Below are 21,961 nucleotides of genomic sequence, written 5' to 3' on the forward strand. Positions count from 1 at the left end.
TATGTGTATATATATATTTTTTCTTTTGTTGCTTATGATTTTAGTGTCATATCTAAGAACAGGCTCAACAATTATTAACTTTTGGCTAATTCTGCTTCAGTTTTATGTTCCCTACCACTTCCTCTATTAAGCAAATTATAGATAGTATATAATTTTGTATCTAAATATTTTAAATATATATTTCTAAATGACAAAAATATAAGTTTGAAATATAAACACAGTATCATGATCATGGCTTAGAAATTAATGACAGTTTCTTATATCACCCAATTTTCAGTCTGTGTCCAAATTTTCAATTGTTTCATGAGTGTAATAATTTTCCCTACAGTTTGTAATCACCAAGAAATAATGCCCACACATTGCTTGAATCAGCATCCAAAATACACACTCATTGAATTGGCTCCTCCATACTCCATTTTATTTAGTGTCTGGCTTTTAGTACCATGTTGATAACTGATAATTCTGAATTTATATTTCTTCTCTTGCACTTCTTAGGCAGCCTGTGAGATGATTACCAATGTTTCTCACATCCTGGGACTCATGCCTTTGTGTAATCCTCTCCTCTTAAATGTAAGCTATGTTTTATGATTTGTTTCTAGTGAATAAAATGTGGTCAATGGATGTCTTTTTTGAGATTAGAGTACAGGAAGACCGTGTCTTTTTCCTGGGTGCTCACTTTCAATCTCTTTTTCTGTTCCAATTTTAGAATATGTGCTGCCGAAGCGAGCACTCAATCTCTTCTTCTGATCCCTTATTCTGGGGGAAGTAAGTTGTCTTATTGTGAGTATCCTTATGGAGAGGTCTTTTGAGATTTCTCATTAACAGCCTGGAAAGACTCAAGGCCTGCCATCAGCTAAGTGCATGAGCTTTGAAGTGGATCCTGTGCTAGTCAAGCCTTGAAAGGGTTGCAGCGCTGGCTGACACTTTGATTTGCAGTTTTGCTAGAGACACTGAACCAGAGGCATTCAGTTAAGCTCTGCCCAGATGCCTGACCCAAGGACCATAGGGATTAATAAGTGTTTATTGTTTTAAGGTGCTAAATTTGGGGATAATTTGTTATGCAGCAATAGATAATTAATATATCATCCTTCAGTTAAAATCTAAGTCATATCATGTCTCTCTGCTCACAATCTTCCAGTGGTTTCTTATGTCTCCAAGAATAAAAATTAAAGCCCCAACTCTGACCTGTTTTGCCCTGTAGGATCTCAACAGCTTGTCTCCCTCCTCTCTGACCTCATCTCTCTTTTGTTTTTTTTAAATTTATTTATTGGTGAGGGTGGGATGTTTCGAAAGAACAGCATGTATATTATCTATAATGACCTCATCTCTTAATCTTTTCCTCATTGCTCATGCTACTCTAACCACAGTTGCTTCCTTATGGCTTTTCAAACACACCAAGCATTTCCTTCCAAGAGTCTTAAATATTTGATATTTTTTCTTCCTGGAGTGTTCTGCCAAGATATTCATTTGTTCCCCTCTTCACCTTCTTCAGGTCTTTGTCCAAACGCCATCTTCTCAGTGAGCCCTATTTAAAACTGAACCTCACCTTCAGCAGTCGCTATTCTGTCGTGAACCTATGACATATTCTGTCATAACCCATTATTTTATGGTTTAGTGGGACTGCTGTTCTGGTTTGGACCAGGTTAGCTAATCTGCGGCTCATTTGTAGTTTTTTTTTTTTTTTTTTTTTTCATTTGTACTCTTTCCTGCAGCTGTTGTCAGCTCCTGAACTGGTTGGCAGCTGAATGGTGTAGGATGGTCTCACACACTGGTCTCTCTCTGGGATGTGTTCAGCTAGGGTGCCTTGGGCCCCTTTCACATAGTCCCCCACCCTCCTGTAGGCTTGCTCAGGCTTGTTTGCATGCAGTTTCAGATTCGAAGACAGTCGGAGGGCAAGCCACAGTGCGTAATCTCTTTTCAGGTTTGCTTGTTTTATATTTCTTTATTGTCTAATTGGCCAAAGTAAGTTACTTGGCTAAGTCTAGAGTTAGTTCCTAAGTATATCCATGGGAGAGAATACTTTCTGTTGTATCTATCACATCTGATTTCTGAAATTTTTTATCGTTTTTCTAGAATTTCTCAACAGCTATCACTCTTTCATCTTTAGCTTATCTAGAAAATTGTTGAGACCTCTTAGCTGGATAACACTTTACCAATTTCCCACCTTTTTTTGGTAAATTTTTTCACCATAAAAATCTGTGACTTTTTCACTTATTTTCTGGATGCCTTGTATTTGTATGTTCTTTTTCCTCTTAGTTTAGAATGTTTATAATCTGTTTTATATAATAGAGTTAATTTTATTTAGGTAGTAATATTATCTGTTTGTAGTATTTATTTGTCTGCACTGAGTCTTAGTTGCAGCACATGAGATCTTCGATTTTGTTGTGGCATGCAGGGTCTTTAGTTGAGGCATGTTGGATCTAGTTCCCTGACTAGGGTTCAGACTTGGGCCTGCTGTATTGGGAGCATGGAGTCTTAGCCACTGGACTACCAGGAAAGTTCCTCTTACCTGTTTTTAAATTGTTTTCAATATTTTTATAGGAATACACAGGTGATAACTCATGTTTGCAGAAGCAAGTCTTATAAAAGAACATGCACAAATATTTAGTCAAGTTTAGGACACAGTTATTAACTGTTTTTTTTTCCTTCAGATTTTCAAAATTCATTTCTACAAATCATACTTCCAGAGAAAATCCAAGCAAATACAAGTGATAATTCAGAAATAGAAAATGTAAGAGATTTTCCATAATTAATGCTGTTATATTAAATTTCTTATTTTTATTACATAGTAATGAAATACATAAATTCCATTATCGTATAAATAGCCAATATCACTACTGATAAGTAATTTAAAGTTTTGATGGTAAAAGCAAATATATAAATCAGAATGTTCTAATTTTTCTAACATTTGTCATTTCCTCATGGTAAAATAATTTTAAAAGTTCAAAGAGAGAATATAACGTAAAAGAATTAGAGTCTTATCTGAGTGGTATCTAGATGATTCAGATGAAGAGAATAATTTTCTCCAAAATTGCTAAGAAGAATCTGTCTTAAGTATAATCTTCTTTCTTAATCTCTACCCTTGCGTTTACCAGTTTTCAGAGAGTATAAACCAATTATTCTGTTATTTTTATTGGAAAGATGATAGTTTATCCTAGTTATTGATTTATTTAACAGATATTTCTCTGGACTTGTGTGCGTAGCTATATGCTAAGAGACTTAGGAGATTAAAAAAAAGAAATATAAGACAGCATACCTTGCTTACAAGTGATTGATCTTTTTTAAAAAAAATTTAGTCCGTTAGCTATTTTTGAGTGTGCTGGGTCTTTGTTGCTGTGCGTGGACCAGTTGTGACAAGCAAGGGCTACTCTGTTGTGATACATGGACTTTTCATTGCAGTGGCTTTTCTTGTTGTGGAGGCCAGGCTCTAGAGGCTTCAGTAGTTGCAGCACTCAGGCTCAGTAGTTGTGGCTTGTGGACTCTAGAGTGTGGTTCAGTAGTTGTGGAACATGCTATTCTGTGGCATGTAGGATCCTCTCGACTAGGGGTCGAACTCTAGTCCCCTGCATTGGCAGGCAGATTCCTAACCATTGGACCCCCAGAGAAGTCCAGTGGCCAATCTTTTGATAACACTTTATTTTTAACAGTTTTAATGAGGTATAATTTAGACACCACAGAATTCACCCATTGTAAGTGTATAACTCAATGATCATTAGTACATGAATTATGTAAACATTACCATAATCCAGTTTTAGAACATGTCTGTTGCCTTAAGTTCCTTCCTGCATGTGTGTAGTTCTCTGCTTTCATCCCCAGCCCTTGGCAACTGCTAATCTGTTTCTGTAGTTATGCATTTTCTAAACATTTCATAAAAATGAAACATACTGTAGGACTTTCTGTTGGGCTTCTTTCACCTAAGCTTATCCATTTTGCAACATTTATCAATATTTTCTTAATTTTTGCTCATTAGTAAATGTTTATAATACATTTGTTTATCCATTTACTGGTTTAATTCAAGATTGTTTTCAGAAATTGACTATTTTGAATCATTCTGCTATGAATATTTATGTATGGACATAGTTTTCTTTCTCTTGAATAGATTTTTAAAAGTGACTTTGCTGTGTCATATGGTAAGTTTATGCCTATCATTTTAAGAAATTGACAAACTATTTTCCATAGTGACTTACTAGGTTACATTTCTCATCAGTAATATATGAGGATTTCAGTTTTCCCACATGCTTATTAACACCTGATGTCTGTTTTGATTAAAGTTATTCTATTGGATGTGTAGTGGTATCTCATTGTAGCTTATATTTGCATTGTTCTAATGAAAAATGATGTTTCATAAGCTACTAGCCATCTAAATAATTTTTGGCAAAATGTCTTTTAAATTATTTGCCCATTAAAATTTTAACCTATTATTTTTAGCATGTTTATTGGGTTATAATTAATGTATAACAGTCTATTAGTTTTAGGTGTACTCTACTCTATAGGGATTCAGTATTTTTATACATTATGAAATGATTACCATAGTAAGTCTTGTTACCATCTGTCACCATACAAAGTAGGTATACAATTATTATTATTTTTAAAATTTTATTCATTCTGATATATATTTAATGAAGTATCATTGTTTTACAATGTTGTATTAGTTTCAGTTGTATTTTCTTTATTGAAGTATACTTGTTTCACAGTATTGTATAGTTTCAAGTGTATTGCATACATATTCAGTATTTTCACAGCTTATCTTCCATTATAAGGTTATTACAAGATGATGGCTGTGATTTCCTATGCTATACAGCTTATTCTGTTGTTATCTATCTTATCTATTAATCCCATATCCCTGATTTGCCCCTCCCTGTTTCCCTTGACCTTTGGGGACCACAAGTCTGTGATTCTGTTTGTGAGTCTGCTTCTGTTTTGCATATACATTCATTTGTATTTTTTAAGATTTCACATATAAGTGATATCATAAGTATTTGTCTTTTTCAGACATCTCATAAGCATAATATTCTCTAGGTTCATCCTTATGGCTGCAAATAGCAGAAATTCATTTCTTTTTTATGGATGGGTTATATCTCATTGTATTGATATACCACATCTTCTCAACCCAGTTATCTTTTGATGGGCATTTGTATTGTTTCCATGCCTTGGCTATTGTAAATTCTGCTGCTGTGAACACTGGGGTGTGTGTATTCTTTACACTGGGGTGTGTGTATTCTTTCAAATTAATATTTTGTTATTTCCCCGGGTATATACCTTGGAATGGAATTGTTGGATCATATGATAGTTCTATTTTTAGTTTTTTGAGGGACCTCCAATTGTGTTCCATAGTATGTGCACCAGTTTACTTTCCCATCAGCAGTAACAAGGATTGCCTTTCCTCCACGTCCTTGCCAATGTTTGTTATTTGTAGATTTTTTGATGATAGCCAAGAGTGACATGATAGCTTATTTTTGTTAAGCAAAGGAGAAAAGGAAAGATATACCCATTTGAATGCAGAGTTCCAAAGAATACCAAGGAGAGATTAGAAGGAAATAGAGGAAAACAATAGAATCGAAAAGACTAGAGATCTCTTCAAGATAATTAGAGATACCAAGGGAACATTTCATGCAAAGATGGGCTCAATAAAGGACACAAATTGTAGAAACCTAACAGAAGCAGAAGATACTTAGAAGAGGTAGCAAGAATACACAGAAGAACTGTACAAAAAAGATCTTTACAACACAGATAATCACGATGGTGTGATCACTCACACTCACCTAGAGTGAGACATCCTGGAATGTGAAGTCAAGTGGGCCTTAGGAAGCATCACTACAAACAAAGCTACTAGAGGTGATGGAATTGCAGTTAAGTTATTTCAAATCCTGAAAGATGATGCTGTGAAAGTGTTGCACTCAATATGCCAGCGAATTTGGAAAATTCAGCAGTGGCCACAGGACTGGAAAAGGTCAGTTTTCATTCCAATCCCAAAGAAAGCAATCCCAAAGAATGCTCAAACAACCACACAATTGCACTCTCACACGCTAATAAAGTAATGCTTGAAATTCTCCAAGCCAGGCTTCTGTGGTACGTGAACCATGAACTTCCAGATGTGCAAGCTGGTTTTAGAAAAGGCAAAGGAACCAGAGATCAAATTGCCAACATCTGTTGGATCATCAAAAAAGCAAGAGAGTTCCAGAAAAACATCTATTTCTGCTTTATTGACTTCGCCAAAGCCTTTGACTGTGTGGATCACAATAAACTGTGGAAAATTCTGAAGGAGATGGGAATACCAGACCACCTGACCTGCCTCTTGAGAAACCTGTGTGCAGGTCAGGAAGCAAAAGTTAGAACTGGACATGGAAGAACAGATTGGTTCCAAATAGGAAAAGGAGTACATCAAGGCTATATACTGTCACCCTACTTATTTAACTTATATACAGAGTACATCATGAGAAACGCTGGACTGGAGGAAGCACAAACTGGAATTAAGATTGCTGGGAGAAGTATCAATAACCTCAGATATGCAGATGACACCACCCTTATGGCAGAAAGTGAAGAACTAAAGAGCCTCTTGATGAAAGTGAAAGAGGAGAGTGAAAAAGTTGGTTTAAAGCTCAACATTTAGAAAACTAAGATCATGGCATCTGGTCCCATCACTTCATGGCAAATAAATGGGGAAACAGTGGAAACAGTGACTGACTATATTTTTCTTGGCTCCAGAATCACTGCAGATGGTGATTGCAGCCCTGAAATTATAAGATGCCTACTCCTTGGGAGAAAAGTTATGGCCAACCTAGACAGCATATTAAAAAGCAGAGACATTACTTTGTCAACAAAGGTCCGTCTAGTCAAGGCTATGGTTTTTCCAGCGGTCATGTATGGATGTGAGAGTTGGACTATAAAGAAGGCTGAGCACTGAAGCATTGATGCTTTTGAACTGTGCTGCTGAAGAAGACTCTTGAGAGTCCCTTGGACTGCAAGGAGATCCAACCAGTCTATCCTAAAGGAGATCAGTCCTGGATGTTCATTGGAAGGACTGATGTTGAAGCTGAAACTCCAATACTTTGGCCACCTCATGCGAAGAGTTGACTCATTGGAAAAAACCCTGATGCTGGGAGGGATTGGGCGCAGGAGGAGAAAGGGATGACAGAGGATGAGATGGCTGCATGGCATCACCAACTCAATGGACACGATTTTGAGTAAACTCCGGGAGTTGGTGATGGACAGGGAGGCCTGGCGTGCTGTGATCCATGGGGTCACAAAGAGGCGGACATGACTGAGCGACTGAACTGAACTGAATTACTTTAAAATATTGTAGTGGGTTTTTCCACACATTGACATGGTGTATATGTGTTTTCCATCCTGAATCCCCCCTCCCACCTCCCTCCCCATCCCATCCCTCAGGGTCATCCCAGTGCACCAGCCCTTAGCACCTTGTCTCATGCATTGAACCTGAACTGGCGATCTGTTTCACATATGATAATATACATGTTTCAATGCTGTTCTCTCAAATCATCCCACCATCGCCTTCTCCCAGAGTCCAAAACACTGCTGTATGCATCTGTCTCTTTTGCTGTCTTGTATCAGGTTATCATTATCATCTTTCTAAAGTCCATATATATGCGTTAGTATACTGTATTGGTGTTTTTTGTTCTGACTTACTTCCCTCTGTATAATAGGCTCCAGTTTCATCTACCTCATTAGAACTGGTTCAAATGTATTCTTTTTAATGACTGAGTAATATTCCATTGTGTATATGTACCACAGCTTTCTTATCCATTCGTCTGCTGATGGGCATCTAGGTTGCTTCCATGTCCTGGCTATTGTAAACAGTGCTGTGATGAACATTGGGGTACACGTGTCTCTTTCAGTTCTCGTTTCCTCAGTGTGTATGCCCAGAAGTGGGGTTGCTGGGTCATATGGCAGTTCTATTTCCAGTTTTTTAAGGAATCTCCACACTGTCCTCCATAGTGGCTGTACTAGTTTGCATTCCCACCAACAGTGTAAGAGGGTTCCCTTTTCTCCACACCCTCTCCAGCATTTATTGCTTGTAGATTTTTGGATAGCAGCCATTCTGACTGGCGTTAGATGGTACCTCATTGTGGTTTTGATTTGCATTTCTTTGATAATGAGCGATGTTGGGCATCTTTTGATGTGTTTGTTAGCCATTTCTATGTCTTCTTTGGAGAAATGTCTGTTTAGTTCTTTGACCCATTTTTTGATTGGGTCATTTGTTTTTCTGGAATTGAGCTGCAGGATTTGCTTGTATATTTTTGAGATTAATTTTTGTCAGTTGCTTCATTTGCTTTTATTTTCTCCTATTCTGAAGGCTGTCTTCTCACCTTGCTTATAGTTTCCTTTGTTGTGCAAAAGCTTTTAAGTTTAGTTAGGTCCCATTTGTTTATTTTTGTTTTTATTTCCATTACTCTGGGAGGTGGGTCATAGAGGATCCTGCTGTGATTTATGTCATAAAGTGTTTTGCCTGTGTTTTCCTCTAGGAGTTTTATAGTTTCTGGTCTTACGTTTAGATCTGTAATCCATTTTGAGTTTAATTTTGTGTATGGTGTTAGAAAGTGTTCTAGTTTCATCCTTTTACAAGTGGTTGGCCAGTTTTCCCAGCACCACTAGTTAAAGAGATTGTCTTTTTTCCATTGTATATTCTTGCCTCCTTTGTCAAAGATAAGGTGTTCACAGGTGTGTGAATTTATCTTTGGGCTTTCTATTTTGTTCCATTGATCTGTATTTCTGTCTTTGTGCCAGTACCATACTGTCTTGATGACTGTGGCTTTCTAGTAGAGCCTGAAGTCAGGCAGGTTGATTCCTCCAGGTCCAAGATTTTAAAGCCAGGACATGTTGCTGCTTCAGTGTCAGGATCTTATGTTTGGTATTTCTGCCTTTTATCTGACATATACTTGTTTTTCTTCCTTTTGGTCTTACTTAAAAAAAAAAAAACTTTAAAAATTTTGGCATGATTTTAGAGTTTCAAAAATTGCAAAGATTTTACCTTGAATTCCCAAATAAGTTCATTCAGTTTCCCCTAAAATTAATATCTTATATAATGATTTTCAACCATTTACTAGGCCTTTTAACAGCTTGCCTTATTATTATTATTTTTTAAAAATTTGTATTGTCTTCTGGTTATTTCTTATTTTCACTGATCCTATGTTTTGGTATTTATGTCTTTTTAGTTTTTACTGTTTCCTTTTTAATGATATTCTAACTCTTGCTTTTCACATGTTCTCTTTTTGAAAGAGTCTCATCTCTTAGATTCACTGACAAACTGATATTGCAACTCACTGCCATGTTTTAACTTGAGACTAGTAGAGTTGGAGTAAAAATCTATGCCAAATGTTTAAAAATCTGCTTAAAAAATAGGAAATAGGGCATACATTTCAGGAAAATGGTTAAAATAAATGACGTTTGTGCTTAGTGGAGTAAGTTAATTTTAAACTTCACTGAAGTGGAGTACCTTAATATCCCAGTGATGCAATTGAATAGATGTTATGACATGGCACATAGTCTCTTCTTTTAAAAGAGTTTAAAATTCAGTTACATATAGGTTTCTAGTGCTTTATGACTCCTTATATTGGACTAATTTTGTGGAAATAGTAAAAATAGATTATGTAATAAATGTTAAAAATTTTGATATATTATTGCAAATTTCAAATCACACATAGTCTGAGACTTTTAAAGCATTATTTGGAAGGATTAGTCAATATAAAATTGTTGTTTTACCTCTTCTGTTACATTTGTCTTTACTCTCAGTTGTTCTGGATTCTCTAGGAACAGGTATCCTATAGTATTTCAATAGATGAGAAACCATATACTGTGCACCTTAAGCAAAGGTAACTTTTTATTTTTTATTTTTAAACTTAATTTTACTTATATGAATTCATTTGCTTATGATAAAAATAGAATATTAAAAGTAATGTAGTTATTAAAATGTTTAGTTGTCTTAGATGAACAAATGCTTCCTGTGAATTAAGTTTTTGGTCCTAATGCCTCAAGTAGTCTTTAGTGAATAGGGAGGCTAGGAACAGGAAGAATAAGAATTCTTCTGAAGATTAATCTGTATGATCTTAAGTTAGGAGAGCAAGCAGGATCTATATAATCAGGGCAGGATGTAATAAGAAAGAAGTAAGTCTGTAACTGTATCAGTTAGGGTTTGATCAGGGAGGCAGGCTCACCACCAAGAATATGAAATAAGGGATTTAGTATAAGAAATTAGATCATACAGTACTGTGGGAGCTGGTGAATAGTTTATGGAAAAAAGTAACAGCTACATACTGTCCTTAAGAATACTGTGAAAATAATTTAAATAACTTTATATAGGGTTTAATTCTTTGATGGAAAACCAGTTGAAAAATACTGGCTTGGAAGCAATTTGTAACTTTCAAGAGGTTGATTTCAGTTAAATTTTGGGTGTAGAACTAGACTATGTGGTATTAAGGAGAGCTGAATTGTGAGAAACTGAGAGTTTCTGCCTTTTCCAGAAATGTTTGGCAGAGAGAAAAGAAAAGAAAAATGAAGTATTTTGGCTGACAGGAAGTTTCTTAAAGAGAGAAATATAAACAATGATTCATTGTGTTATAGATGTCAAAGAATGGCATTGAGTAAAAGAAGAGTTAACCTACTCCTTTAGAGAGAAGGGAAGAATAGTAAATGACAACTTAAAGAGCTTCTCAGGTGCATAAGAGAGAATGCATACTGCATTTGAATATATTATCCGAACTATAAGCAACAGTAAGAAATAAAGGGGTTGGAGCCTGGGAAATGGATCGAGCATGTGTATACTCTACTTTTGGAAATTGCCTGCATAATAATTAGGATGGTATGACAATTATGAAGCTATTACAAAAGTTATATGAGATATAATAAGAAGCATTATTGTGAATGTGTAAGAGTTTTTTTTTATGAGATATAACTGAGGTGGCAGAAAAAAATTAGATATTGGACACAGTGGTAGCAGAGATTTGATGGGGCGGTGAAGGAAGAGGACAGGTCTGTGTCAGAGGCTATACAGGAGAAATGTCCAGTGGCAGTAAGGCTGATTGATTGATTGGTTGAAGTATAGTTGTCTTACAATGTCTTATTAGTTTCAGGTGTACAATGTAGTGACTATATATTTTTATAGATTACAAGCTATATATAGTATTATAACTGGTAGTTCATATCTCTTAATCCCCTTCACTTATATGTTAAAGGCCATTTTTACAAACCCGCAGCTAACATCATGCTCAATGATGAAAAGCTAGAAGCTTTTTTCTCTAAGACTAGAAGTAAGACAAAGATGCCTGCTCTCACCGCTTTTGTTCATCATAGTATTGGAAGTCCTAATTGTAGCAATTAAAAAGAAATAATTTTCTGAAAGAAATCAACCCTGAGTATTCATTGGAAGGACTGATACTGAAGCTGAAGCTCCAGTACTTTAGCCACCTAATGTAAAAAGCCCACTCACTGGAAAAGACCCTGATGCTGGAAAAGATTGAGGGCAGGAGGAGAAGGTGGTGACAGAAGATGAAATGGTTGAGTGGCATCACCAAGTCAATGGACATGAGTTTGAGCAAACTCCAGGAGACAGTGAATGACAGAGAAGCCCAGAATGCTGCAGTTCATGGGGATGGAAAGAGTCGGACATGACTTAGCAACAGAACAACAATATACATCCAGATCGGAAGGGGAGAACTATAATAGTCACTATTTGCAAATGGCATGATACCACAGAAAACCCTAGAGATGCCACCAAAAAACTATTAGAACTAATAAATGAATTCAGTAAAATTACAGGATACAAAGTTAATGTATAGATCTATTGCATTTCTATGCACTAATAATGAAATATCAGAAAAATAAATTTAAAAAAATCCCATTTACAATTGTATCGCAAAGAAAAAAATACCTGGGAATAAATTTAATGAAGGGAGGTGAAGACCTATACTCTGAAAACTCTAAGACATTGATAAAGAAATGGAAGAGAATGCAAATAAATGGAAATGTACACCATGTTTACACACTGGAAGAATTAATATTGTTAAAAGTCCATTCTACTAACCAAGGCAGTCTACTGTTTCAGTCCAATTCTATCAAAATACTCAAGCATTTTTCAGGAACTAGAACAGATAATCATAAAATTTGTATGAAATCTCAGAAGACCTTGAATAGCCAGTTATATTTATTTTAGGTCACGGGAGAGAAGTGTAGGTTTCAGAGCCATCTTTTTTTTTTTTTTTAATATATATATTAGTTAGAACTGGACATGGAACAACAGACTTGTTCCAAATAGGAAAAGGAGTACGTCAAGGCTATATATTGTCACCCTACTTATTTAACTTATATGCAGAGTACATCATGAGAAATGCTGGACTGGAGGAAGCACAAGCTGGAATTAAGATTGCTGGGAGAAATATCAATAACCTCAGATATGCAGATGATACCACCCTTATGGCAGAAAGTGAAGTAGAACTAAAGAGCTTCTTGATGAAAGTGAAAGAGGAGAGTGAAAAAGTTGGCTTAAAGCTCAACATTCAGAAAACTAAGATCATGGCATCCGGTCCCATCACTTCATGGCAAATAAATGGGGAAACAGTGGAAACAGTGGCTGACTATATTTTTCTTGGCTCCAAAATCACTGCAGATGGTGATTGCAGCCATGAAATTATAAGATGCCTACTCCTTGGGAGAAAAGTTACGACCAACCTAGGCAGCATATTAAAAAGCAGAGACATTAGTTTGTCAACAAAGGTCCGTCTAGTCAAGGCTATGGTTTTTCCAGCGGTCATGTATGGATGTGAGAGTTGGACTATAAAGAAGGCTGAGTGCTGAAGAATTGATGCTTTTGAAGTGTGGTGTTGGAGAAGACTCTTGAGAGTTCCTTGGACTGCAAGGAGATCCAACCCATCCCTCCTAAAGGAGATCCGTCCTGGGTGTTCATTGGAAGACCTGAGTTGAACCTGAAACTCCAGTACTTTGGCCACCTGATGTGAAGAGCTGACTCTTTGGAAAAGACCCTGATGCTGGGAAAGATTGACTGCAGGAGGAGAAGGGGATGATGCAGGATGAGACGGCTGGATGACATCATCGACTCGATGAACATGGGTTTGGGCGGACTCCGGGAGTTGGTGATGGACAGGGAGGTCTGGCGGCGTGCAGCGGTTCATGGGGTCTCGAAGAGTCGGACGCGACTGAGCCAGTGAACTGAACTGAGGCACCGGAAATGAACAAGATAAGGAGGTGGGGGTAAACATTAATGATGAGAGGGAAAAACAACCAGAAAATGAATGCCAGGGAAACATTTAAGTGAAGAAATAAGGATCCAGGTGAAGGGACTTCACAAGTAGACAAGGTGATATGAGGAAAAATCAGGGGTAAATGGTATGATTGAAGTTGAAGAGCAGATGGTTTAAAGAAGGAGAGTATAGTCAGTAGTGTGAAGTGCATCAGATAGTTTTATTTGACTCAAACTGCTTTTTCTTTTTGGATTTGCCAATGAGGGGGTCATTATATGGCATCCGTTTTAATGGAGGATTCTCAGCAGAAGCTACTCTGGGTGGTCTAGTTACATTACATTGGATTGAGAAGTGAGCACCAGGAGAGGAACCATAAGTAAAATAGCATAGTGCGGACAATGAGTGATACCAGAGAAGGCTGAACTGTGACTGTTACAGGATGCTCTTCCACTTCATTATAGTAATATATATTCATGATAGTAAAATTGAGAAAGAATGAAAGAATAAAAAACTCTTATAATCCTACACCCATTTCGTATCTTTGTAAACTTTAAAATGCTTTTCTTTTGTCTTATAGTTTGTTTTCCTTATTTTTTAAAGGAGTATAATAAGATGGGAAATATTGTTTTGAGTTAATGCATATTACTTTGAACAAAAATTACACACAGTTCAAAAGAAAATATTACCTTTGTCAGGAATTGGCAGTCTTTTTCTCTAAAGACCCAGATAGTAAATATTTTAGGGTTTTGAAGAGCATAATAGCTCTGTCAAAATGACTCATCTTTGCTGGTGTATCATGAAAGCTACCATGAACCATATGTAAGTGAATGGGTATAGCTATATGCAAATAAATTTTATGTACAAACACAGAGATAGGTCAGATTTGGCTTTGAGGGTGCTAAGTTTGCTGATTGCTGCTTTATATTTTTTCAAAAAGAATAACTTAAAATTCTCTCACTCTTTTTTATATCCAGATTTTTTTTAGCAAATAATTTCATGGTTTATATGTATAATCAAGGATCTATGAATTCTCATTCTTCAAATATTCAGGTAAGATTTAAATTATATGTTTTAAAGATTTTTTATAACCTTTTTTTATAATGGATACTTTCCTAATATAGAAGACCTTATTCACAGAGGATATATGTAAAGTGACCTATGTATGGCTCATTTCACCCATTGTTAGGGTTTCTTGAAGTCTTGATAAAGACGAACTAGATTGACTTAGTATATTCTACTCTGCAGCAAAATTTAATTAGTTTATATTTTGTTGAATAAGTGAATAGAAATGAAATACTAGTAAAAACAAGCACAAATATTATTGAACCCAAAATTGTAGATTGAAATCTTTTTCTTTTGTTTTACTCCTGTCTCATCTGTCGATGAATCCTATTGATTCTACCTTTCAAATTATGTACTTAGAACCCACCTTCTTCCTCTGACTCTGTCTGCTGATACCACTGTTTTTCAAATAAACATCATATCTAGTTTGGGTTATTGTGATAACTTCCTGAATAATCTCCCTGCTTCCACACTTTGCTCATTCCCTGGGTCAGGTCTCAATGTGACAACCAGATGAATCCTATTAATAAAACCTGGTCAGATCAAAAAAGAAAAAAGACCAACCTGGTCAGATCTTGTTGCTTCTCTACTCAGAAGCCTTCATGGGATGAGTTACTGTTCACAAAGTGAAAACCAACAAGAGAAAGCCCACATGCAGCAACAAAGACCCAGCACAGCCAAAAATAAAAATAAATAAAAATAAATAAAAAACCTTAAATAGGGTGAAATGGTGAAAATCATTTTAGTATCCTGCAGGCTTTACACCGGAGAAGGCAGTGGCACCCCACTCCAGTACTCTTGCCTGGAAAATCCCAGGGACGGGGGAGCCTGGCGGGCTGCTGTCTGTGGGGTCACACAGAGTCAGACACGACTGAAGTGACTTAGCAGCAGCAACAGCAGCAGGCTTTACACAGTCTGATCCTCTTTACCTCTGTGACCTCATTTCCTGTTACTGTTTACGTTGGTAATTCTCTTCAAGTTGCATTGGCTTCCTTGCTGTTCTTTAAACATAAAAGACATGTTCTCCTTTCAAGAACTTTTCTCTCTCTCCTCTGATCCAGATGTCTGCTCTTTCCCAAGATATAATGTTTCTTTGCCTCATTTTCTTCACTTCTTTGCTCAAAGCCATCCAATTAGTCCTTGACTAGTCCAGATTTAAGATTTTAAAAAAGTTTTTTTTTTTTTTTTAATTTTTGGCCGTGGTGGGTCTTCATTGCTGCAAGTGGGCTTTCTCTATTTGCGGCTAGTGGGGGCTGCTCTCTAATTGCAGTGGGTGGGCTTCTCATTGTGGTGGTTTTTCTTGTTGCTGAGCATGGGCTCTAGGGTGCAGGTGCTTCAGTAGTTGTGGCATATGGACCTAGTTGCCCTGCAGCACGTGGAATCTTGCTGGAATCATGTGGACCAGGGATCAAACCCGTGTGTCCTGCATTGGCAGGCAGATTTCTTTACTATTGGACCACCAGGGGAGTCCAATCCCTATTTTAAATTGCACTTTTAATCTTCATACTCTTTTACTTCTCCTCTTTTGTTTTTCTCCATAGTGGTTATCAATATATGATGTATCACATACTTTATTTATTGTTTCCTCTGCAATATAATCTTCATTTGACCAGAGCTTTTGGTCTGTTTTATTCAATGATGCCTACCTAGTGCCTAGAAAAATGCCTATCACATAGCATATAATAAAAATTTGTTGAGTATTATTGATATATATTACTTCTAATTGGAAAGGACCATTAATTTCCTTATATTGCTCCTTCTTGCTCGCCTTCTAACATAAAAGAGTGCATTAATAAGAAAAATTACATTGATTTATACCAAAATATATAGCATCATGAAATTGTAGAAATTATATAATCTTCCTTTTTTGTTTGTAATGATGTTTGCTGTGTCTCCATGTTAATTACACTGTGATTAGAGACTGAATTTGGTGTGATTTCAGTCCTTTAAAGTTTATTGTTGTGTTTCATGGCCCAGAATATGGTTTCATTTCTGTAAATGTTATGTGTTTTTTAAAAAGAAAGTGTGATGTTACTCAGCCATAAAAAAGAATGATGTAATGCCATTTGCAGCAACAAAGATGGACCTGGGGATTTATATGTTAAGTGAAAAAAGATGAAGAAAAGCAAATATCATGTGATATCACTTACATGTGGAATATAAAAAATGATATAAGTGAAATTATTTACAAAATGGAAATAGACTTACAGACATAGAAAAATAAAACTTGTGATTACCAGAAAGGATGATGGAGGGGGAGATAAATTAGGACTTAGGGATTAATATATACATGTGATTGTTTATCAAATAGATAAATGACAAGGATCTACTGTATGGCACAGTATATTCAATGTCATGTAATAACTTGTAATGGAAAAGGCTCTGAAAAGGAGACATTTATATGTATGTATGTATAACTGAATCGCTTTGTTGTACACCTGAAGCTACTACATTGTAAATTAACTATATGCTTCAATAAAAAGTAGTTAAAAAAGAACTCTGTGAAAGAAAAATGTATTACATATAGGTTTAAAGTGTAGTATTCTATCTCTATGAGGTTAACATTCTATTCAAGTCCTCTATAGATTTGAATGCTAGACTTACCTGTTACTGAAAGAAATGTCTGCTTAAAAATCTTTAGTATGATTATGAATTTATTTTTATTATTATTTCATTTTTGACTTTTTACATTTTGGAGCTATGTTATTAAGTGAATGCAAATTTGGAATATTTATATCTTCCTGGCGAATTGAAACTCTTATCATTAAGAAACGTCCCTCTTTATCTCTACTAATGCTTCTTGCCTTAAAGTCTACATTTCCAATATTAGTGTTGCTTCAGAGTTACCCTTTTGGTTTGTGTTGGTGTGGTATATCTTTTTCTAGATCTTCAATTTTTTTTGTGACCTTAAATTTTAGACATCTTTTTATAGCAGACTGTCAGAATTTAAAGAAAATCCAGATTCACAATCTTTGTCTTTTTATTGATGACCTAAATTTGTATTTTGGAAAATAATTTTACCTAAAATATGATATAAAACTTTGGAAACAGGGTGTAAAATAATAATCCCAAGCATTGATCTGAAAAGAGGCATTAATATAGTGAAAGTGGCAAACCTGAGGAGACTTTTTTTCTGAATGTATTTTTATTCACAATGATATAAACAGTATAGAGCCTATGAAAAGTATTCAGAAAGTTTTAAGTATAAAAAGTTAAGAAATCATTAGAAAGTTTTGTCAACTCCTAGGTAACCACTTTGCTTTCTCCCTCATAGGCTCAATGCTACTACCAAGGATATATTGAAGGATATCCGAATTCTTTTGTCACACTTAGCACGTGCTCTGGACTGAGGTTATGTATTTTTTGTCCTTGATATGCAAACACCATAGTTGTGATATTTGGCTGCAGTGAACTGGTTAGTTTATTCTAAGTGTGGAGCTGGTGGAGGATTTCCATGTGGAGAATACTCCCATGTGGATATTCCCATCATATCACTGAATGATATATTCCTCTGAATATGTTTCTTCTCTTATTTCTCCTCAACTCCCGGACAGACCAGAGACTTGTCTAACTTCCTTGAAAGTTTAGATTTCCTGGTGTCCTTGCTCTTTTTCTTTATTGTGGAAATGAGAGATGAACATGTTTGACTACAACAAATTGGAGGAGCTAAATTCTGGGTAGCTTTTTTTTCAGCAAATATTTTTGTACCAGTTACTAGCCTAGTGTTTGGAGATATAAACGAAGCATGCCCTTTTCACGCGGGAAATCATCTTCAGAGAGAGGAAGCACTTCTATATAAACAGATAATAATTATTATAGTATTTAGTCATTTTTTCTAGTAATATCACTGTCTTAAACTCTCTAAGAATTATAAAGTTTCCTTCTTAGTGCTGGGAGGGCTTTCCATTCTGTCAGGACATTCTTCATCTTCATTTTTGTAGTGTAGGATCCTTGTTTTCACAAACGAATTTTACTTGGTGCTTTTTACATGGAATTCTGAAATTTGGTTTTTAGAGAATAGTCACTAGAACTGTTACCTATATTTAGGGAAGAATACTTAGAAAAGTTGTTTACTCTTTATTACCCTAAATTTCTTATTCAGATTATGTACATAAAATTCATAAATGCCTTATAATTACTGCTAAATTTTATTTTTATGGATAAAATTGCTCATTATGCATCCCTTTGTTATACAAGCAATGTGATCATTATAGTGCAAACCAGATCAAAATTTTTACAGATTTCTATATGCTATTGCTTTCATTAAGTCACTGACTTGGAGGACAGGGGAATGACTTGATGAGAGTAATGCTGTATACACAGTAGTGCTGCATACCTAAGCAACTGATTATGTAATTTCTGATTTAATAATTTCAACTGTGTTTATAACTATAAAAAAAATTAGATGAGTAGTTAGTTTTTGGAATTGGGAAAATTTTTATTTTTGGTCTCTTCAGAGTCATCTCCGAAATACAAAAAGTGTGGGACAAAATACAGAGCCCAAAAACATTCGTATCTTCTCTTTTCCTTTTCTCCTTCCCCTCTTTCCTTCCTCCTCCTCTTTTTGGAATTCTGTCAGAGTTTTATAATATAGAATTAATTATAGAATTAGTTAAAATTAGAATTATAAAGTAGAATTAAAAGCAGTAAATTTTTGTCCTTAATTTTACAGAGGAATATTGCAGTTTGAAAATGTTTCTTATGGAATTGAGCCTCTGGAATCTGCAGTTGAATTTCAGCATCTTCTTTACAAATTAGGGAGTGAAAAGAATGAATTTGCAGTTCTTCCTGAAAATAACCAAGACACAGATCAAAACCCAATGGACTATAACATTTTTATAAGTGAAAAAGTGAGTTGTGTATGTTTCATTACTCTTTCAAGGCAGTTATTGTTTCTATTTATTTTTAAAAGAAATTTATTAGCCCGTTAGAAAGCTGTAGCTACTTTTCTTTAACATTCTCACCTTTTCTTAGCCTCAACAATTTCCTTTGAACCATACATTACCTTTTTCTCTTTGCAACAATCATTTACTTTTTATAAACTGTGCATATTAGTGCATATTCAACATAAATGTTAAAAACTTACTTCCTACTTTTATCTCTATATTCCTGGAAATTATCAATTAATCAAATATTTATGAAGTCTGCATTTGTAACCAAGAAATCAGCATTAATTAAATTATAGGTATAATTAAAATTTCATAAGTTGAATTGCCATGTATGGCCAATGTAAATTGTTCACCTGTATAGCTGCATGTTTTGGTCTTCACAAAAGTAATTATGAAAGAGAAAATGTTTTTGCCAAGGAAAAGTGGCATTAATAGGCATAGTTTATACAAGAAGTATATGGCAGTGTTCACAATACATGTTCTCCTTGGCTTCTGTCAGTTTTTTTTAAAATAGACCAAACTCATCAGAATTTAGCCAAACATGTAAAAATTAAGACTACGTTTCCCAACCTCTCTTGCACCTAGGTAGAATTTTGTGACAAAGCTATAGATACTGACATGTGACAGATGTAACGTGTCACGTCTAGGTAGAGTTCTAAAGGAAGAACGCTTATTCTCTTCTCTTTTGCCCTTTCTTGCTGGCTGCAGTGTGAACATATTGGTACATCATAGTCCACAAGGTGATAGTGTACATAGTCCACAGTGATAGTGTACATAGCGGAGCAGTAAGGTAGAATGAGCCTTGCTCCTGAGGAATTTATAAGACTAAATCACCATGCCTCTTCAGAGAAGAGAGAAATAAACTCCAACTTGTTTAATCCATTATTATCTTGTGTCTCTGTTATAGCTTCTAATACTATATCCAAAATAGTACAGGTCTGAAATGTACCATGAAATGTACATGGAGTGCCAAGGTGCTCAATGCTATCACACACACATATATATTTTAAAATGAAATTTTATTTACTAAATATGAACAATTTTGTTTTCCTTCTAAGAATTTAGGAGAGTAATTTATAATGGCTTAGATTAACCAGTATGGTGGACATTGTTGGTGTTCTGGCCAAATTCTGTCAGAGACTTTTTTACTGTATTTTTGTATAGTGGGACATTCTGTCTTTGGTTGTGCTTTTTAAATAATCTAGAACATGTTGCTCTATTTTAAAAGCTATTTTTACTTAAAATTTTTCTTCCAGTTTTATTGAGATATAATTGGCATTGTATTGGTATAAGGTATATAGCATAATAATTTGATAAATATATTGTGAAATGATCACCACAATAAATAGTTAACACCATCACAGCACATAGTGTACAATTTTTTTTCTTGTGGTGAGACGTTTTAAAATTAATTCTCTTAGAAACTTTCAAATATACATTGAAGTATTGTTGATTATAATCACCATGATGTATATTCTATTTCCAGAACTTATTTATCTTGTAATGGAAGTTTGTACTTTTTGATCACCTTCACCCATTTATCCCACTTGACCGTACCCACCTCTGGCAGCCACCAACCTTTTTTCTGTACCTGTGAGTCTGGTATTCTGTATTTGTTTCCTTCCCTAAGACCCCACATATAAGAGAGATCAGATGGTATTTGTCTCTCTTTGTCTGACGTTTCCTTTAGCAACACGCTCTTGAGCTCCAACCACGTTGGTGCAATGGCAAGGTTTCCTTCTTTTTAATGGCCAGTAGCATTCCTCTGTGTGTGTGTGTGTTTATGTGTGTATGTATGCATGCACCAGCTTTCTTTATCCATTCATCCATTGATGGACATTTAGGTTATTTTCACTGACTATTGGCTATTCTAAATAATACTGCACTGAACATGGGGGTGCAGATTATCTCTTCAAGATGGTGATTTTTGTTTCCTAGGGATAAAGACCCAGAAGTGGAATTGCTGGATAGTGGTAGTTTTTTCAGTTTTTAAAATTCTTATTGGAGTATAGTTCATTTACAATGTTGAAATAGATTCAAGGGTACAGCAAAGTGATTCAGTTATATATATATATATGTATGTATACATTCCTTTTCAGATTCTTCTCCATTATAGGTTATTAGAAGAATTGAATATACTTCCCTGTTCTACAGCAAGGACCTTGCAGTCTGTTTATTTTATGTATAGTAATGAGTATATATTGATCCTAAACTCCTAATTTATCCGACCCCTTCATTCCCCTTTGTTAACCATAAATTTGTTTTCTATGTCTGTGAATGTTTGTTTTGTAAATAAGTTCATCACTTTTTTTAGATCCACATATAAATGATATCATGTGATATTTGTCTTTCTCTGACTTACTTTACTTAACATGATAATCCCTACATCCATCCATGTTGTTGCAAATGACATTATTTCATTCTTTTTTTTAGGATGACTAATATTGCTTTATATACATATAACACATCTTCTTTATCCATTCATCTGTTTATGGATATTTAGGTTGCTTCCATGTCTTGGCTATTGTAAATAGTGCTGCAGTGAACACTGGGGTGCATATATCTTTTTGAATTATTAGAGTTTTTTCTTTTGTGGATATATGCTGAGGAGTGGAATTTGCTGGATCATATGGTAACTCTGTTTTTACTTTTTAAAGGAATCTCCATACTGTTTGTTCTCCATAGTGGCTGTATCAGTTTACATTCCGGGCAACAGTGTAAGAGGGTTCTCTTTTCTCCATACCTGCTTCAGAATTTGTTATTTGTAGACTTTTTAATGATGGCCATTCTGACCAGTGT

At 35.2% G+C, this 21,961-nt stretch overlaps 1 protein-coding gene across 5 annotated transcripts in view; it reads left to right on the top strand.

Moving 5' to 3' along the window:
- Positions 1-476: 476 nt before the first annotated feature.
- LOC136176582 (disintegrin and metalloproteinase domain-containing protein 32-like) overlaps positions 477-21,961 on the top strand; it is a 151,563-nt gene continuing 130,078 nt past the window's right edge. For 3 of the 5 annotated variants that reach the window (XM_065946973.1, XM_065946974.1, XM_065946975.1), the window contains exons 1-6: positions 1,576-1,921; positions 2,652-2,731; positions 9,769-9,830; positions 14,186-14,261; positions 17,548-17,624; positions 18,946-19,123. In XM_065946973.1, coding sequence (XP_065803045.1) covers positions 1,756-1,921; positions 2,652-2,731; positions 9,769-9,830; positions 14,186-14,261; positions 17,548-17,624; positions 18,946-19,123 — 639 coding nt within the window. In that variant the 5' untranslated portion in view covers positions 1,576-1,755. Of the gene's footprint in view, positions 571-1,575; positions 1,922-2,566; positions 2,732-4,099; positions 4,131-9,768; positions 9,831-14,185; positions 14,262-17,547; positions 17,625-18,945; positions 19,124-21,961 lie in introns of those variants that run through there. The other 2 variants (XM_065946976.1, XM_065946977.1) reach the window with 2 other exon arrangements.

This window comes from Muntiacus reevesi, chromosome 10 (genome assembly GCF_963930625.1).
Source record: "Muntiacus reevesi chromosome 10, mMunRee1.1, whole genome shotgun sequence".
NCBI lineage: Eukaryota > Metazoa > Chordata > Mammalia > Artiodactyla > Cervidae > Muntiacus > Muntiacus reevesi.